The sequence below is a fragment of the Littorina saxatilis genome, linkage group LG13 (assembly GCF_037325665.1).
Source record: "Littorina saxatilis isolate snail1 linkage group LG13, US_GU_Lsax_2.0, whole genome shotgun sequence".
Lineage (NCBI taxonomy): Eukaryota > Metazoa > Mollusca > Gastropoda > Littorinimorpha > Littorinidae > Littorina > Littorina saxatilis.
Genome location: NC_090257.1, coordinates 37619726 through 37634725, shown reverse-complemented (window position 1 = coordinate 37634725; position 15000 = coordinate 37619726). Strand labels below are relative to the sequence as shown.

The following is a 15000-nucleotide window of genomic DNA, read 5'->3' as shown; positions in this document are numbered from 1 at the left end:
TGTTCTGTGGTTGTGAGTTGTTCTGTTGTGAGTTGTTCTGTTGTGGGTTGTTCTGTGGTTGTGGGTTGTTCTGTGGTTGTGGGTTGTTCTGTTGTTGTGGGTTGTTCTGTGGATGTTGGTTGTTCTGTTGTGGGTTGTTCTGTGGTTGAGGGTTGTTCTGTTGTGGGTGGTTCTGTGGTTGTGAATTGTTCTGTGGTTGTGGGTTGTTCTGTGGTTGTGGGTGGTTCTGTGGTTGTGGGTGGTTCTGTTGTTGTAGGTTGTTTTGTTGTGGGTTGTTCTGTGGTTGTGAGTTGTTCTGTTGTGGGTGGTTCTGTGGTTGTGAGTTGTTCTGTGGTTGTAGGTTGGTCTGTTGTGGGTGGTTCTGTGGTTGTGAGTTGTTCTGTGGTTGTGGGATGTTCTGTTGTGGATTGTTCTGTTGTGGTTTGTTCTGTGGTTGTGGGTGGTTCTGTGGTTGTGGGTTGTTCTGTTGTTGGTTGTTCTGTGGTTGTAGGTTGTTCTGTGGATGTTGGTTGTTCTGTTGTGGGTTGTTCTGTGGTTGAGGGTTGTTCTGTTGTGGGTGGTTCTGTGGTTGTGAATTGTTCTGTGGTTGTGGGTTCTGTAGTGGGTGGTTCTGTGGTTGTAGATTGTTCTGTGGTTGTGGGTGGTTCTGTGGTTGTGAATTGTTCTGTGGTTGTGGGTTGTTCTGTGGTTGTGGGTTGTTCTGTGATTGTGGTTTGTTCTGTGGATGTGGGTTGTTCTGTGGTTGTGGGTTGATCTGTGGTTGTGGGTTGATCTGTGGTTGTGGGTTGTTCTGTTGTTGTGGGTTGTTCTGTAGGTTGTTCTGTTGTTGTGGGTTGTTCTGTTGTGGGTGGTTCTGTGGTTGTGAGTTGTTCTGTTGTGGGTTGGTCTGTTGTTGTGGGTTGTTCTGTGATTGTGAGTTGTTCTGTGGTTGTGGGTTGTTCTGTGGTTGTGGGTTGTTCTGTGATTGTGAGTTGTTCTGTGGTTGTGGGTTGTTCAGTGGTTGTGGGTTGTTCTGTGGTTGTGGGTTGTTCAGTGTTTGTGGGTTGTTCAGTGGTTGTGGGTTGTTCTGTGGTTGTGGGTTGTTCAGTGGTTGTGGGTTGTTCTGTGGTTGTAGGTTCTTCAGTGGTTGCGGGTTGTTCTGTGGTTGTAGGTTGTTCTGTGGTTGTAGGTTGTTCAGTGGTTGTAGGTTGTTCTGTGGTTGTGGGTTGTTCTGTGGTTGTAGGTTGTTCTGTGGTTGTAGGTTGTTCAGTGGTTGTAAGTTGTTCAGTGGTTGTGGGTTGTTCTGTTGTTGTGAGTTGTTCTGTTGTTGTAGGTTGTTCCGTGGTTGTAGGTCGTTCTGTTGTTGTAAGTTGTTCAGAGGTTGTAGGTTGTTCTGTTGTTGTCGGTTGTTCTGTTGTTGTAGGTTGTTCTGCTGTTGTGAGTTGTTCTGTTGTTGTAGGTTGTTCTGTTGTTGTAGGTTGTTCTGTGGTTGTAGGTTGTTCAGTGGTTGTAGGTTGTTCTGTTGTTGTAGGTTGTTCTGTTGTTGTAGGTTGTTCTGTGGTTGTTACTTGTTTTGTTGCAGTTTTGGATTGTTGTGTTGTTGTTTCCGCAGTCGTGGATTGCTGTGTTGTTGTTTCCGCAGTCGTGGTCTGCTCAGTTGTTGTCGCGGGAATGTCTACAGCGGGAGATTCAGGCTGTGCGGGCACAGACACGACAGACATGACGACCACGCTGCCTTCTTTGAACTCCCACCCGGTTTGCAGGAGGGTGACCTTATTGCTGATGATGACGCGGTCAAACGGCGGCGTTGAAATGCTGGATGACGTGTAAAAGACGTGGAATGAAAAGATGACAATGACTGACCCATTTCTGCAAAAGAAATATATATAAAGTTGTTCTGTTGACGCTGTGTATTAAATCTTGAAGTGAAACGAGTTTATTGCATATTTATTCTGGGAAAAACGACTTGGTAAGGTTTAAAGCAAAAAATATAAGCAACGAAGTGAATTAGGCAAGTACTTAAGGTGACGAAACGTTACATACAAATGCACGCGTACACCCATACCAACGCACGGAGGTACGTATACTGCTAAATGCTACGTATATTGCGCGCTCTCTCCCTCTCTCTCTCGCTCTCTCTCTCTCTCTCTCTGTCTGTCTGTCTCTCTCTCTCTCTTTTCTCTCTCTCTCTCTTTCTCTCTCTCTCTCTCACACACACACGCACACACACACACACACACACACAGACACACACACACACACACTAACACACACACATTAACACACACACACACACACACTAACACACACATACACACACTAACACACACACACACTAACACACACACACACACACACACACAAACATAAACACACCCGTAGCTACTAAAACTAGCTGATTTGTTTGAAAATAGACAGACTTAGAGAACGACATGTATCTTGAATGATAAATTTATGGTTAGAGAACTTTACAAACTGCAAACAACATGTACACTTAGCACGACAAACACTACTTACTGCAGACTGGTTACGGAACAGTTGTTGTGTTTCTCTATCTCGGAACTTGTTGCCAACGACGTGTTAACAACCTTTTGAACAACAGAAAACCATGTTCAAAAACACGACAGAAAACCATGTTCAAAAACACGACAGAAAACCATGTTCAAAAACACGACAGAAAACCATGTTCAAAAACACGACAGAAAACCATGTTCAAAAACACGACAGAAAACCATGTTCAAAAACACAACAGACAAGAGGCGAAGCCTTCAAGGCTCACGTAAGAAATCGACAAACGGTAACACAAACTCAATCACTTCGTCACACATACACACACACACACACACACACACAGTAAGCGGCATAGGTGACACTGTGCAAGAAAGCGAAACATATAGATCTAGATCTGAATGGCCGATTTCGAAGAAAAAACTAGTCTCGGCCCGCTCAAAATAACAATGACCGAGACTTTCAGTAATTCCTTCGCGTGACGTCTAACCCTCTTACGTCATAATGTGACGTATTCAACTGTTGTGACTTCTTCAAATGTTAAAGTTTCTACCACAGACACACATACATACATACGCACGCACGCACGCACGCACGCACGCACAGACAGACAAATGTTAGCATCGCATAGGCTACACTTACGTGAGCCAAAAACCATGTTCAAAAACACAATGAAAAGAAACCCTGCCAAAGGCTCTTTCTCCTATTTTTTTCTCTGTCTCTGTCTCTCCCTTTCTACGTCACTGTCTCTCCCTTTCTACGTCACTGTCTCTCCCTTTCTACGTCACTGTCTCTTCCTTTCTACGTCACTGTCTCTCCCTTTCTACGTCACTGTCTCTCCCTTTCTACGTCACTGTCTCTCCCTTTCTACGTCACTGTCTTTCCCTTTCTACGTCACTGTCTCTTCCTCTCTTTCAATGTGTGTCTTTGTGTCTGTTTTGTGTCTTTGTGTCTGTCTGTCTGTCTGTCTGTCTGTCTCTGATATGAAACATATTATTTTTGTTTTCTTATTATTTTTAATATTATTTGCGTCCGTGTTAAGTGTTTGTATTAGGGACAGGTTGTAAGATTAGGCTTTGCCTAAAACCTCTATCCTTTTGTAATAAAGTTCGGTTTCAGTTTCAGTTTCAGTTTCTCTCTCTCTCTCTCTCTCTCTCTCTCTCTCTCTCTCTCTCTCTCTCTCTCTCTCTCTCTCTCTCTCTCTTTCTGTCTCTGTGTTTTCTGATGTTTATCTTCATTTTTGTGTAAACATTTTACAGAGGCTTCGAAAGGTACATACCTGGGAGCAGAATTCCGATTCAAACTTCAAGAAAGTCGCTGAGGATGAGTTGGCCATGTCCTCGGTGTAGTTGTGACTCGTCACCCTCACAGACATGCTTACCACTGCAACATGTTCAGACAATGAATTTCAAAAAAAGAAGTCGGTCTTGGTGACTTCGTCATTTCAGTAGAAGAAAATGAATCGCAAGGTCACCGCCAGGCTGTACATGTATCGGTATCGGATGTCATTAAGTCATAACTAACACATACAAAACTAACAATTAATGAGATACGACATCGATTGAACAAACCAAGATGACTCTTCTTGACCCTCCCATTTACAGCGAAATTATGACGTCAAAAGCAAAAAAGCAAAGTTAAGTTCGAGAAGACGTCATTAATTCAAACAATGGGGTCACACAATTTTTTTTTTGTTTTTTTTTTGTTGTTGTTGCTTAACGCCCAGCCGACCACGAAGGGCCATATCAGGGCGGTGCTGCTTTGACATATAACGTGCGCCACACACAAGACAGAAGTCGCAGCACAGGCTTCATGTCTCACCCAGTCACATTATTCTGACACCGGACCAACCAGTCCTAGCACTAACCCCATAATGCTAGACGCCAGGCGGAGCAGCCACTAGATTGCCAATTTTTAAGTCTTAGGTATGACCCGGCCGGGGTTCGAACCCACGACCTCCCGATCACGGGGCGGACGCCTTACCACTAGGCCAACCGTGCCGGTAGGGTCACACAATAGTTCTGCCACTTCTTATGTAAGTATCCAGAGGACATGACAAAGTATTTCGAGAATTGTTTTGGTTTCTCTGATTATGTTATCTCAGAAGTGGAAACATATTCGTAAGGTCACCGCCAGGATGTGCATATATCGGTATCGTATCTCACCTTATTGAAGCAGGTAAGACCTTGAAAGAGGACTTGATTTTTAACTAGACACAAACATTGCCGACTTGTTCCCGAAAAGAAAAGCATAACCACACCAACTTTGAACAAAATACACGCGACGACGATAAAGGCATTTAGTTCCGTAAATAAGACCCTGCAAAAACAATAGATTTTAAAATGGATACAAAAAAGGCCTTCTTTAAAGAAAGAAGAGTCCTTAGACACAAAAGATACAACACAAATCGAAATGCAATAGAACCCTGACAGTTTTGATTTTACACATGATATAAAAAGATGACGTTACAGGCTTTTTTTCCCATTCAAGTAACACGTTAAGCTTACAGAATTGATTTGATTTCTTTGATATCAAATTAAAATACGTTCAACAACAACAACAACAACAACAACAACAACAACAACAACCAAGCTGACGACAACAACAGCAGCAGCAGCAGCAGCATCACCACCACACAACTACAACAAATGACAACAACATTGCAAACAAGTCATAAAGGTGAGCATGCTGACGTCACCGTATACTATACGGTTATTGATCAAATGAAAAGTGCATACCTTTTTCGGGGTTTGTGTCATCCTCTGTATTGAAAGAAAGAGAGGAAACATAATCATTTGTGTATGTCCGAAAGTCACACATGTATACTATTGGAATTCTTCTCGATTTGTCTGTGTGTCTATGGATCTGTTCAACTGTGTGTCTGTGTGTCTATGGATCTGTTCAACTGTATGTCTGTGTGTCTATGGATCTGTTCAACTGTGTGTCTGTGTGTCTATGTATCTGTTCAACTGTGTGTCTGTGTGTGCCTGTATGTTGCCACAAATGCCTTTCCTATACAAACGGTTTCAGATAGGAGTCATACTCATATTTTGTACTCCATGTGACCCCTGGTTTATTCTTTTTCTCCATGCGTTCGTTTGTCTGTCGGTCGGCGTGTCTGTCTGTCATTTGTAGTCTCCCTCTTCGTTAGTTTTCATTGATTTATTGAAGTTAGATGGATTAATTAAATACCAAATTCTATCCCCAATTCCCTCTTTTTACTTGTGTCTTTAAATGTTATGTCTAAATACTTCCCACTGTCAGTGTTTTCATTTGCCTGCTTTCTATTAGTTTCCTTTTAATTGTTTTAATCTTGCTCATTCTTTTTAATTTTTTCTCAAGTTCTTTTTATGCTTCTTACTTTTCTCTCCCACCAATTCTACCATAACATTTTGTTGTTTGATTTTACCTGAGATACTCGTCAATGCCACAGCAACAGCAACAACTGCTGAGATAATCAGGGCGGAAACGAGCACGGAAAGAACAATCAGACGCATCTTCCGTGTGCGCAGTCTACGTTGTTTCTCGTCCATATCCTCCTCGTTTTCACTGGAGCTTGAAGATGGAGGTGGCTGTTTGTTGCCCACTTTGTTAAACACGATGCCATCCCCATGCTCGTCTCCAAAGAATCTGTTTTCTTTGTTTGGAGTTTTGTTGGATCCGTTTGAATTGTCTCCAAACGACACCGGTCTCCCGTTCAAGTCTTTGTAATCAGCTGACCATTTCAGCTGTAAAATGGGTGAATATGATTGTCAATGGTTGAATCTATCTATCAATCCTTCCATTCCTCCATTCCTCCATCCATCCATCCATCCACCCACCCCTCCCTACTTCCCACCCTCCCTCCCTCCCTTAAGCATTCAATCAATTAGATAAATGTGAAACGATTGAATGAAATAGTTAATCAATTTGATCCAATGTTTATACCGTGTATATTTATTGTATTTGAGGAACCACATGTATGTACTCACACAATAGACAATTGTATTGTATTGTATTGTATTGTATTGTAATGTAATGTATTGTATTGTATTGTATTGTATTGTATTGTATTGTATTGTATCATGCGATTACTCAAACCAGTGCCGAGGCTAATTAAGGCTGATGGGGTCTATGTCGAGCAAAAGAGTGGGATTCCCTGTAGGTGGAGTTCCTGTAGGGGGATTCCCTGTATACAGGGAATCCCCCAGGGTGGAGTTTTTCAATAAAACTTGCAAACCATACTCGAATTTCTAAGAAATATCAAAAAAAGATCGAAAAACATCAAATTCTACCGATGTCGCTAAGCATCACGTGACTTTCAGCGATATCAGCGAAACGCTACATGAACTACAGGGAATCCACCTGCAGGAAATCCACCTACAGGGCATCCCACTCTTTTGGTCGACATAGAGCCCATCAGCCTTATTTAAGTAATTCAGTCATTTAGCCGAGTCAGTTCACCCAACCACCCACTCGGCCACCAGTTCATACATTAATCAACCAGTGTAGCGATAAATCCTCGAATGCACGACTTCGATTTCATTTTGCATATGAAGCTGCACTAAGAAGGTCGTAAACAGGACCTTAGTCTCAAATATTAACTGCATCATGTTTATAAAGAAAAGAAAAACAAGTCGCGTAAGGCGAAATTACTACATTTAGTCAAGCTGTCGAACTCACGGAATGAAACTGAACGCAATGTATTTTTTCACCAAGAGATTACACAGCCGCTTTGTCAATCCCCGCGTGAAGGAAATCCCCCATCTTCCACGTGCAAAACGTAGTGATATTGACACGCCAGATTAGCGCGGTAGCGTATTGTGCTAAGCAGGAAAGCGCGCTTTTCTATATTCTTGTTAACATTTTGAGCTTGTTTTGAATACAACCTATCATATCTATATGTTTTTGGAATCAGGAAATGATAAAGAATAAGATGAAATCATTTTTGGATCGATTTCTTAAATTTTAATCGTAAGACTAATTAATCTATTTTCGTTAATTGTGATCACATTTTAATTGTAAACATGACATATGTAATATTTTTAGATTCAGAATGTGATGAAGAATACGATGCAATCAATTCTAAATCTGTTTGCGAAAAATCGATTTTAATGACAATTTTAATGAGCAAACTCATTGATTAAATGTTAAGCCTCCAAGCTCAAATGCAATACCAAAGTCCGAACTTTGTCGATGATTACTTGAACAAAATTTCAACCAATTTGGTTGAAAAATGAGAGCGTGACAGTGCCGCCTCAACTTTCACGAAAAGCTGGATATGACGTCATCAAAGACATTTATCAAAAAAATGAAAAAAAAACATCTGGAGGTACCATACTCAGGATCTCTCATGTCAAGTTTCATGAAGATCGGTCCAGTAGTTTTCTCTGAATCGCTCTACACACACACACACAGACACACACACATACACCACGACCCTCGTCTCGATTCCCCCCTCAACGTTAAAACATTTAGTCAAAACTTGACTAAATGTAAAAATGAAAAAGCTTAACACATAATTTTAACGGATGTGACAGGGAATGAGTTTCCGGAAATGTATGCACTCTGCCCCTTATAATTCGATATCACATCTGCAATTGTATTCTAATGCAATGATTGTTGTGCGATAATAATTGTTCTCGGCAAAAAAGGTATACTGTGTCACACTTGTCCCATTGCTTGTTTAACGACGACCTGCATAATGACTTTGACATTGTCGGATATGAAGCAACAAACGCGTGCACGCGCGCGCGAGAGAGAGAGAGAGAGAGAGAGAGAGAGAGAGAGAGAGAGAGAGAGAGAGAGAGAGAGAGAGAGAGAGAGAGAGAGAGAGAGAGAGAGAGAGAGAGAGAGAGAGAGAGAGAGAGAGAGAGAATTGAATTGAATAGAAATTTATTTTTCGAGGGTAACCGAATAAGCAATGTAAACATGCTTTTTTTTCATCCGGGTAACTCGATTAATAACAAGAGAAAATAGAAGTTAAGTTAACTGCAATACAACTTACATAATTAACATATCCAACAATTAAAAAGACATTTCAATATGCATTATGAATATCTAGCAATAATGGAATATTATATCAAAGAATGATTTACTTGTTAAAAAAAATGTCCTCATTGCATTACGTATGATCATGTTTCAATACAATCATAGAGTATTGCTTTTTTTTCAGCTGTACAATAGTATAGTAGTACTTACAGGTTTTGTAAGAGAAACAGCAGAGAGAGAGAGAGAGAGAGAGAGAGAGAGAGAGAGAGAGAGAGAGAGAGAGAGAGAGAGAGAGAGAGAGAGAGAAAGAGAGAGAGAGAGAGAGAAAGAGAGAGAAATGGAGAGAGAGAGAAATGGAGAGAGAGAGATGGAGGGAGAGCACCCATTGCACACCGGTTGGACCGTACATAAGGTAACGTTAAACTATGCTTGTGCAACGTATGTGGGAGTATCACTTATAACCTCAGGGTATCTCTTATCCTGTTGCGCATCTATAGACTAGAGACAGCGCTGGTTAGACTAAAACATGGATCGGGAACTTCAGTACGTACTTAGGACTACCGCGGCTGTGCTTGCAAGTTTGGATAGTTCTTTCTTTCTCATTTGATCCGAGTTTTATCTGTCTCATTAAATGCCATTTTTCTACCTACTACACATATAGTTTTCCTAATTGATTCCCGAAGATATGTTAGTTTCGCTTCCACGTTTCGGTTTTCACTAATTCAACATGGCCGGCGTCGGCAATGCATCTTTGATCATCTTCTTCCGAAGAGGACTGGGTTCTTGCGAACGTCTCAGAGTCCTGCGGTTGAGTCACTGTTACCGATAGTGGTTAGCTCCGGCAAACAGGGAGATTAAAAAGGTGGGGAGGTTTAAAACTATGCGGTACAGGGGAGAGTGCGTTCAAGGGCGGGCTCTCATGCCCGACTCAGCGACTGCACTGAGGAAACTGTGGCCGAGACGGGAGCGAAGGAGGGGCCTGCTTCGGCCGATGAACAAAGAAACTGTGATCGAACAAGTATGGTGTTACAAGGGGAAAGACCCGCAAAGTGAACTTAGTTGCCAAAGCCCGAAGTGTGACGACGGACTCGGTTTCCAGCAACTGTCCACCGACTCAGCGGCAAAATATGAGTTGACACGTCCGAGGTGAAAGGTAATAGTCTCTTCTTATTAGAATGAAGGTCATTGTTTATGACTAAAATACAGTAGAATCACATAATGCACGAAGGAATGGAACATGTACATGGAATAAGATTGTCCGTCCACTAAGACACATTCCTAAAGGTGGAACCAACATCCTGACGGCTATGCAGAGGAAGTGTTCTTTTTAAGAAATGCATTCAAATAAAACAAATAGGGAAATGCCCACTGAACAGAAACACCCAGGCTCCTGATTTTTGGTATGAATCCAAGTTGAGAGAGATCAGCTGAGCTAGGATTTTACATGGAATAAGATCATCCCTCCACTTGCATACAATGTATACAACCAGAAATGAAGATACAGTGTGCTTGATGTGGTGATATGATCAAGTGACATTTTGCTATGAATGTGTTTAAGCAACTAGTAGCTTCTTCAGCGTTAATTCATTAAACAATCACTCTTATTCTTAGCACATAGAGCACATTGAATGAGTGTGTGCATGTGTGTGTGTGTGTTTGTTATTGCAATGTAAGACCTTATAATATAAATATACACAAATTATAACACATGCTGGGATTCTAAATATGTTCTGTTTACTTGCAGGTCTCAGTTATTACCAAGCCCTGCCTCATTCTTCCCGCAACACTGACATGGTGCTGTTGTAGAACACAAGTAAGTCCTTTGATCATTTCCAAAATACACTAGTGCAATAGCTTGTGAGTGCAACTGGTGGTAATGAGAATATTTTACCACAAAAGGCTAAAGTACAAATAACAGATTTATTATGTTGGAAAAAGAAGTAAGCCAGAGCAAGTGATTAGTGTACCAGTTAGCTAGGGTGGATGTATTATATAATTACAATTTACAGTCAGCATAGAATGTTGAGGACAGTCTAGAATTTTTCTCGCCCTGTGAATTCAACTGCAAATCAGATGGCATGAAGAAATCAATGTTATATTATGCTCTGCATTGAGTGAACCATCTCCTGTCATTCTGAGTGACACATCTCTTTAACTGAAAAACATGCCAGTAATTAAATCCAGGCTACATGGGGATGGAAAATGACCCTGGCAATTTCAACCTCTGAATGATTGTGTCTTTGTGTAGCAGGATTATGGATCTTCACAAGCCTTAGTTCATTTGTCTGTACATGTGTATCATGTATGGCGGTATAAGTTAATACTATTAGTCAATTTCAAATAGCAGAGTTATTTTCAGAGCTTTCTAACTTCAAACCCTGTGGAATCTATAGTTTTTAATTTAAAGGGTATTTTGACTTTGACTCCAAGTTTCTTTCTTGCAAAGTCATTCTTTTCTCATTCAAGGGACTAAACCACTACATGTACTGATGACTGCCTGCATCAGGGTTATAATTTATGAAGAAGTCAAAATGCACAATATATCAGTTTACAATTTAAAGGCCCACTTGCCTTGTCACTACAGTATAATGTGGCTATGCTTTAACATGGAATCCCTCATCTTGGCCACATACAAAAAATTATATATTCAGTGACTGCTTGCTGTGGTGAGTTAAAATGTGTGATGAAATATTTTCACAAAAAGGTACCAAGTGTTGTTAACAAAACTAATTCTTTAACAAACAAACAAAAACCACTCTGCACAGAGAGCATTCAAGCTGATCTATGTTGCTATTCGTCCAAGTAGAGGGATGATCTTATCCCAAGTAAAAGCCTGACAAGATCTGAGACTGTGAAGCAAAATGTTTTTACATGGTAAAGTAAGCCTTTAACGAGCAAGTATGTCTATTGCACTGGGTGTTTTATTATTATTGTATCATTTTTCTTTCAGGTAGTCTCTCTTTAAACTGACTTTCTACACCATGGTGTCTCTGGCAGTGTTATATTGGCAGAAGACAGTTGGAACTGGATTCCTCATTTAGATGGTAGGCATGTTTTGGGCTTTTGTGTTGCTTTGGTGTATGTGTGTGTGTGTGTGTCTGTTCTATACCAGAAATAAACACACTGTTTGCTTGCTGTGGTGAAATGACATTTTGTGATTTTTTTTTTAAATGAGCTAGTACAGTTGTAGCTTTTACAGCATTTATTCATAACACAATCGCACTTGGCGCAGAGAGCAACCAGACCGTTCATTGTGGGTATGTGAACAAGTTAAGAGATCATGTCTTATCCCATTTTAAAGCCTGACCAGATCTTAGACGGTGAGCCAAATTGTTTTCATGAGAAGGAATGTGCCTTTCAGAGAAATCTATTAACTACAGTATTACTTTACAAAACATATTTTAAGAAATGAAATGTGTTACAAGTAACAGCCATGGGGGTGATAGCCTGTAGGTGGAATAATAATCTTCAATTGCCCAGAAATGATTGTTATCTGGTCAAGAAATGCAAAGCATTTTGATGTTTGTGACGATTAGTTACTCTTTATCACGTTTGGTCCCTGATTTTGCTGTCCTTGTCTGCGTTGGGCAGGTGTGCGTCCATGATGTCATTGCTATTGAAAACTAATCTGTACTGCAAAGTAAATGTACCCGTACATGACGTACATGGCAGTTGTCAACCGGGGGCCAGCCATGACTGGGACTGATGTATCCACAGGCACTCGACACCAGGTGGGCGGGGCCAGTGGTTGGGGTGTGATTCCCTGCCTTACACCACCACAAAGTGTAGTATCAGCAGACAAGACTGAGCAGAACTTCTGCCCCCCCCCCCCCCTCACCAATTGACCACTCAGTGCCATGTGCCTGCAGCTGTATCATAAACACTTTGTGACAATAGTTGTTACCTCCTTAGAACAGATCTTGTGATGCTCCTCAGTCAGTCAGTGTTTGATGGATGCTAACTGGTATACTTGACATAGTGTTCATATGAAAGTTTTATGTGTTGCAGCTCATCCAGATCACAGGTACACAAAGGAGCTGGTTACAGTGATAACATAGGCACATGGAACTGCTTATGGACTACTTTAGAAAGTGAGCGGTTACAACCAAGACTCTTCCGTCAGGAAGGTCTGCGGAAGGGTGCTTGATCTGTTTCCTCGGACAGGCTTTTCAAGACTAGGTAGGTTAAACCACATGATTGGGCTTTAATTATGAATGCACTTCAAAATTCACTCTATTTCATTATCTTGTACAACCCCCCGCGGGTTAGGGGGAAGAATTTACCCGATGCCCCCCAGCATGTCGTAAGAGGCGACTAACGGATTCTGTTTCTCCTTTTACCCTTGTTAAGTGTTTCTTGTATAGAATATAGTCAATGTTTGTAAAGATTTTAGTCAAGCAGTATGTAAGAAATGTTAAGTCCTTTGTACTGGAAACTTGCATTCTCCAGTAAGGTAATATATTGTACTGCGTTGCAAGCCCCTGGAGCAATTTTTTGATTAGTGCTTTTGTGAACAAGAAACAATTAACAAATCTTCAATAGTACTGACCAAAGAAGAAGGTTTAATTGTGTGATCATGATTTGATACATATGCTTGACCCTGAAGATGTGTTTTATTTGTTTTGTTTCAGAACAAAGTTTGGTGAAGTAGAAGCTACCGCTGTAGGCTGGTGTAAGGCTGAAGAAGAACCTCTGACAAGTCAATTTTCAAGCAACTGAGCACGAACCCAGGTACAAGACACAGAGCTCTCTTTCTATCGGTCTGTTATTCATAGAATGACACTAACAGTGACACAAGTAAATAATCTGTATCATTGTCTTGACCTCTAGAAATTTGGTAGAGAATAAGATGACTGATAGTATTATTTTGATTATTTCATGGTCATTACAGTGGCCTCCACCCCTGCCCCTTTTAAGACACCCCAATCTAAGACTCCTTCCTATTAATGACCCTGTTTTCGCAGACTTCTTGTTCATAACATCTGTAAATTCACTCCCATTTTAAGACTTGCTCCATTTGGACTTGGACTGGGTGGCCGAGTGGTAACGCAATTGCGCTCGGAAGCGAGAGGTTGCGAGTTCGACCCTGGGTCAGGGCGTTAGCAATTTTCTCCCACCTTCCCTAACCTAGGTGGTGGGTTCAAGTGCTAGTCTTTCGGATGAGACGAAAAACCGAGGTCCCTTCATGTACACTACATTGGGGTGTGCACGTTAAAGATCTCACGATTGACAAAAGGGTCTTTCCTGGCAAAATTGTATAGGCATAGATAAAAATGTCCACCAAAATACCCGTGTGACTTGGAATAATAGGCCGTGAAAAGTAGGATATGCGCTGAAATGGCTGCGATCTTCTGGCCGATGTGAATGCGTGATGTATTGTGTAAAAAAAAATCCATCTCACACGGCATAAATAAATCCCTGCGCCTTGAATATGTGCACGATATAAATTGCATAAAATAAAAAGATAAAATAAATCCCTGCTCTTAGAACTGTACCCACGGAATACGCGCGATATAAACCTCATATTGATTGATTGATTTTAAGACCTGATTTTGCTTATTTTGGATTTCGAAAAAGAGAAAAACAAATTCCCACTCTGTACAGAATTAAGCCAGGTTCATGATTTTTGTATGGACCAAGTTGAGAGATGGCATTTGTATAGGCCTGACCAGATCTGAGATGTTGAATCTAATTGGTTACGAAGAAAGCATTGTGTCATTATAGGCACACTACTTCTCGTCACCGTCTCAGTTCTGGCCAGGCTTTAAGATAGGATAAGCTCATCCCTCAACTTTGTCACATATGAACAATCGACACACTGACTCTTGCTGTTGTGAGTTGACATTTTTTGATGAATTTATTTCTGGAAAAGGCACCATGCAGTGCTGTTTCAGGGGTGGGACTTTTCCGCGGATTTCCGCGGACACAACTTACGAATTCTGCTGGAGTAATCTATTTTTCCGCGTCACATTTCATTACAATATCTATGACTTGTTGACTGAATGATTTGGAGTGACGTGGAGATGAAACAGAACACTGGAGGCTTGAGAGTTAAATTGTGCTGACTGAAAACTCCTGATAACTAATAGTAATTTTGAGGGGGGGGGGGGGGGGGGAGGTTGGGGAGTGTGGAGAATGTCTTTTTTGTCAGATTGCACAGATTTTAATGTACCATTTAACCAAAATTTGGGGTAACATGCCCCCGAACCCCCTGGAAAAAAAGGGATTTCCTCCTTTTTCATCACAAGAGAGTCCCACCCCTGTGTTTACAGAATTCCTTGTTTAAAACTATCACTGTGCACAGAGGGAGGGGGGGGGGTGTATTTGACCACCCCTGCGTTTACAGAATTCCTTGTTTAAAACTATCACTATGCACAGAGGGAAGGAGGGGGGGGGGGGGGGTGTATTTTGACCACCCCTGTGTTTACAGAATTCCTTGTTTAAAACTATCACTGTGCACAGAGGGAAGGGGGGGGGGGGTGTATTTGACCACCCCTGTGTTTACAGAATTCCTTGTTTAAAACTATCACTGTGCACAGAGGA

The 15000-nt window shown here is 41.2% G+C and overlaps 1 protein-coding gene and 1 long non-coding RNA gene across 2 annotated transcripts in view; one reads left to right on the top strand and one right to left on the bottom strand.

Annotated features, from left to right (window-relative positions):
- The window catches only part of LOC138945653 (mucin-2-like), a 25310-nt gene extending 19100 nt beyond the window's left edge, over positions 1–6210 (bottom strand). Inside the window, exons 1-5 of the mRNA XM_070317135.1 lie at positions 5897–6210; positions 5226–5249; positions 3767–3870; positions 2497–2567; positions 1–1848 (exon numbers count right to left, since the gene is read on the bottom strand). The exon at positions 1–1848 is cut by the window's left edge and continues 1073 nt beyond it. Coding sequence (XP_070173236.1) covers positions 1–1848; positions 2497–2567; positions 3767–3870; positions 5226–5249; positions 5897–6020 — 2171 coding nt within the window. The 5' untranslated portion in view covers positions 6021–6210. The remainder of the gene's footprint in view (positions 1849–2496; positions 2568–3766; positions 3871–5225; positions 5250–5896) is intronic.
- A 2630-nt stretch (positions 6211–8840) lies between these two features.
- On the top strand, positions 8841–14564 carry LOC138945652 (uncharacterized). The gene is made up of 5 exons (XR_011449060.1): positions 8841–9610; positions 10202–10270; positions 11408–11501; positions 12466–12636; positions 13089–14564. It is a non-coding gene; the product is annotated as an uncharacterized lncRNA (long non-coding RNA).
- Positions 14565–15000: the final 436 nt, after the last annotated feature.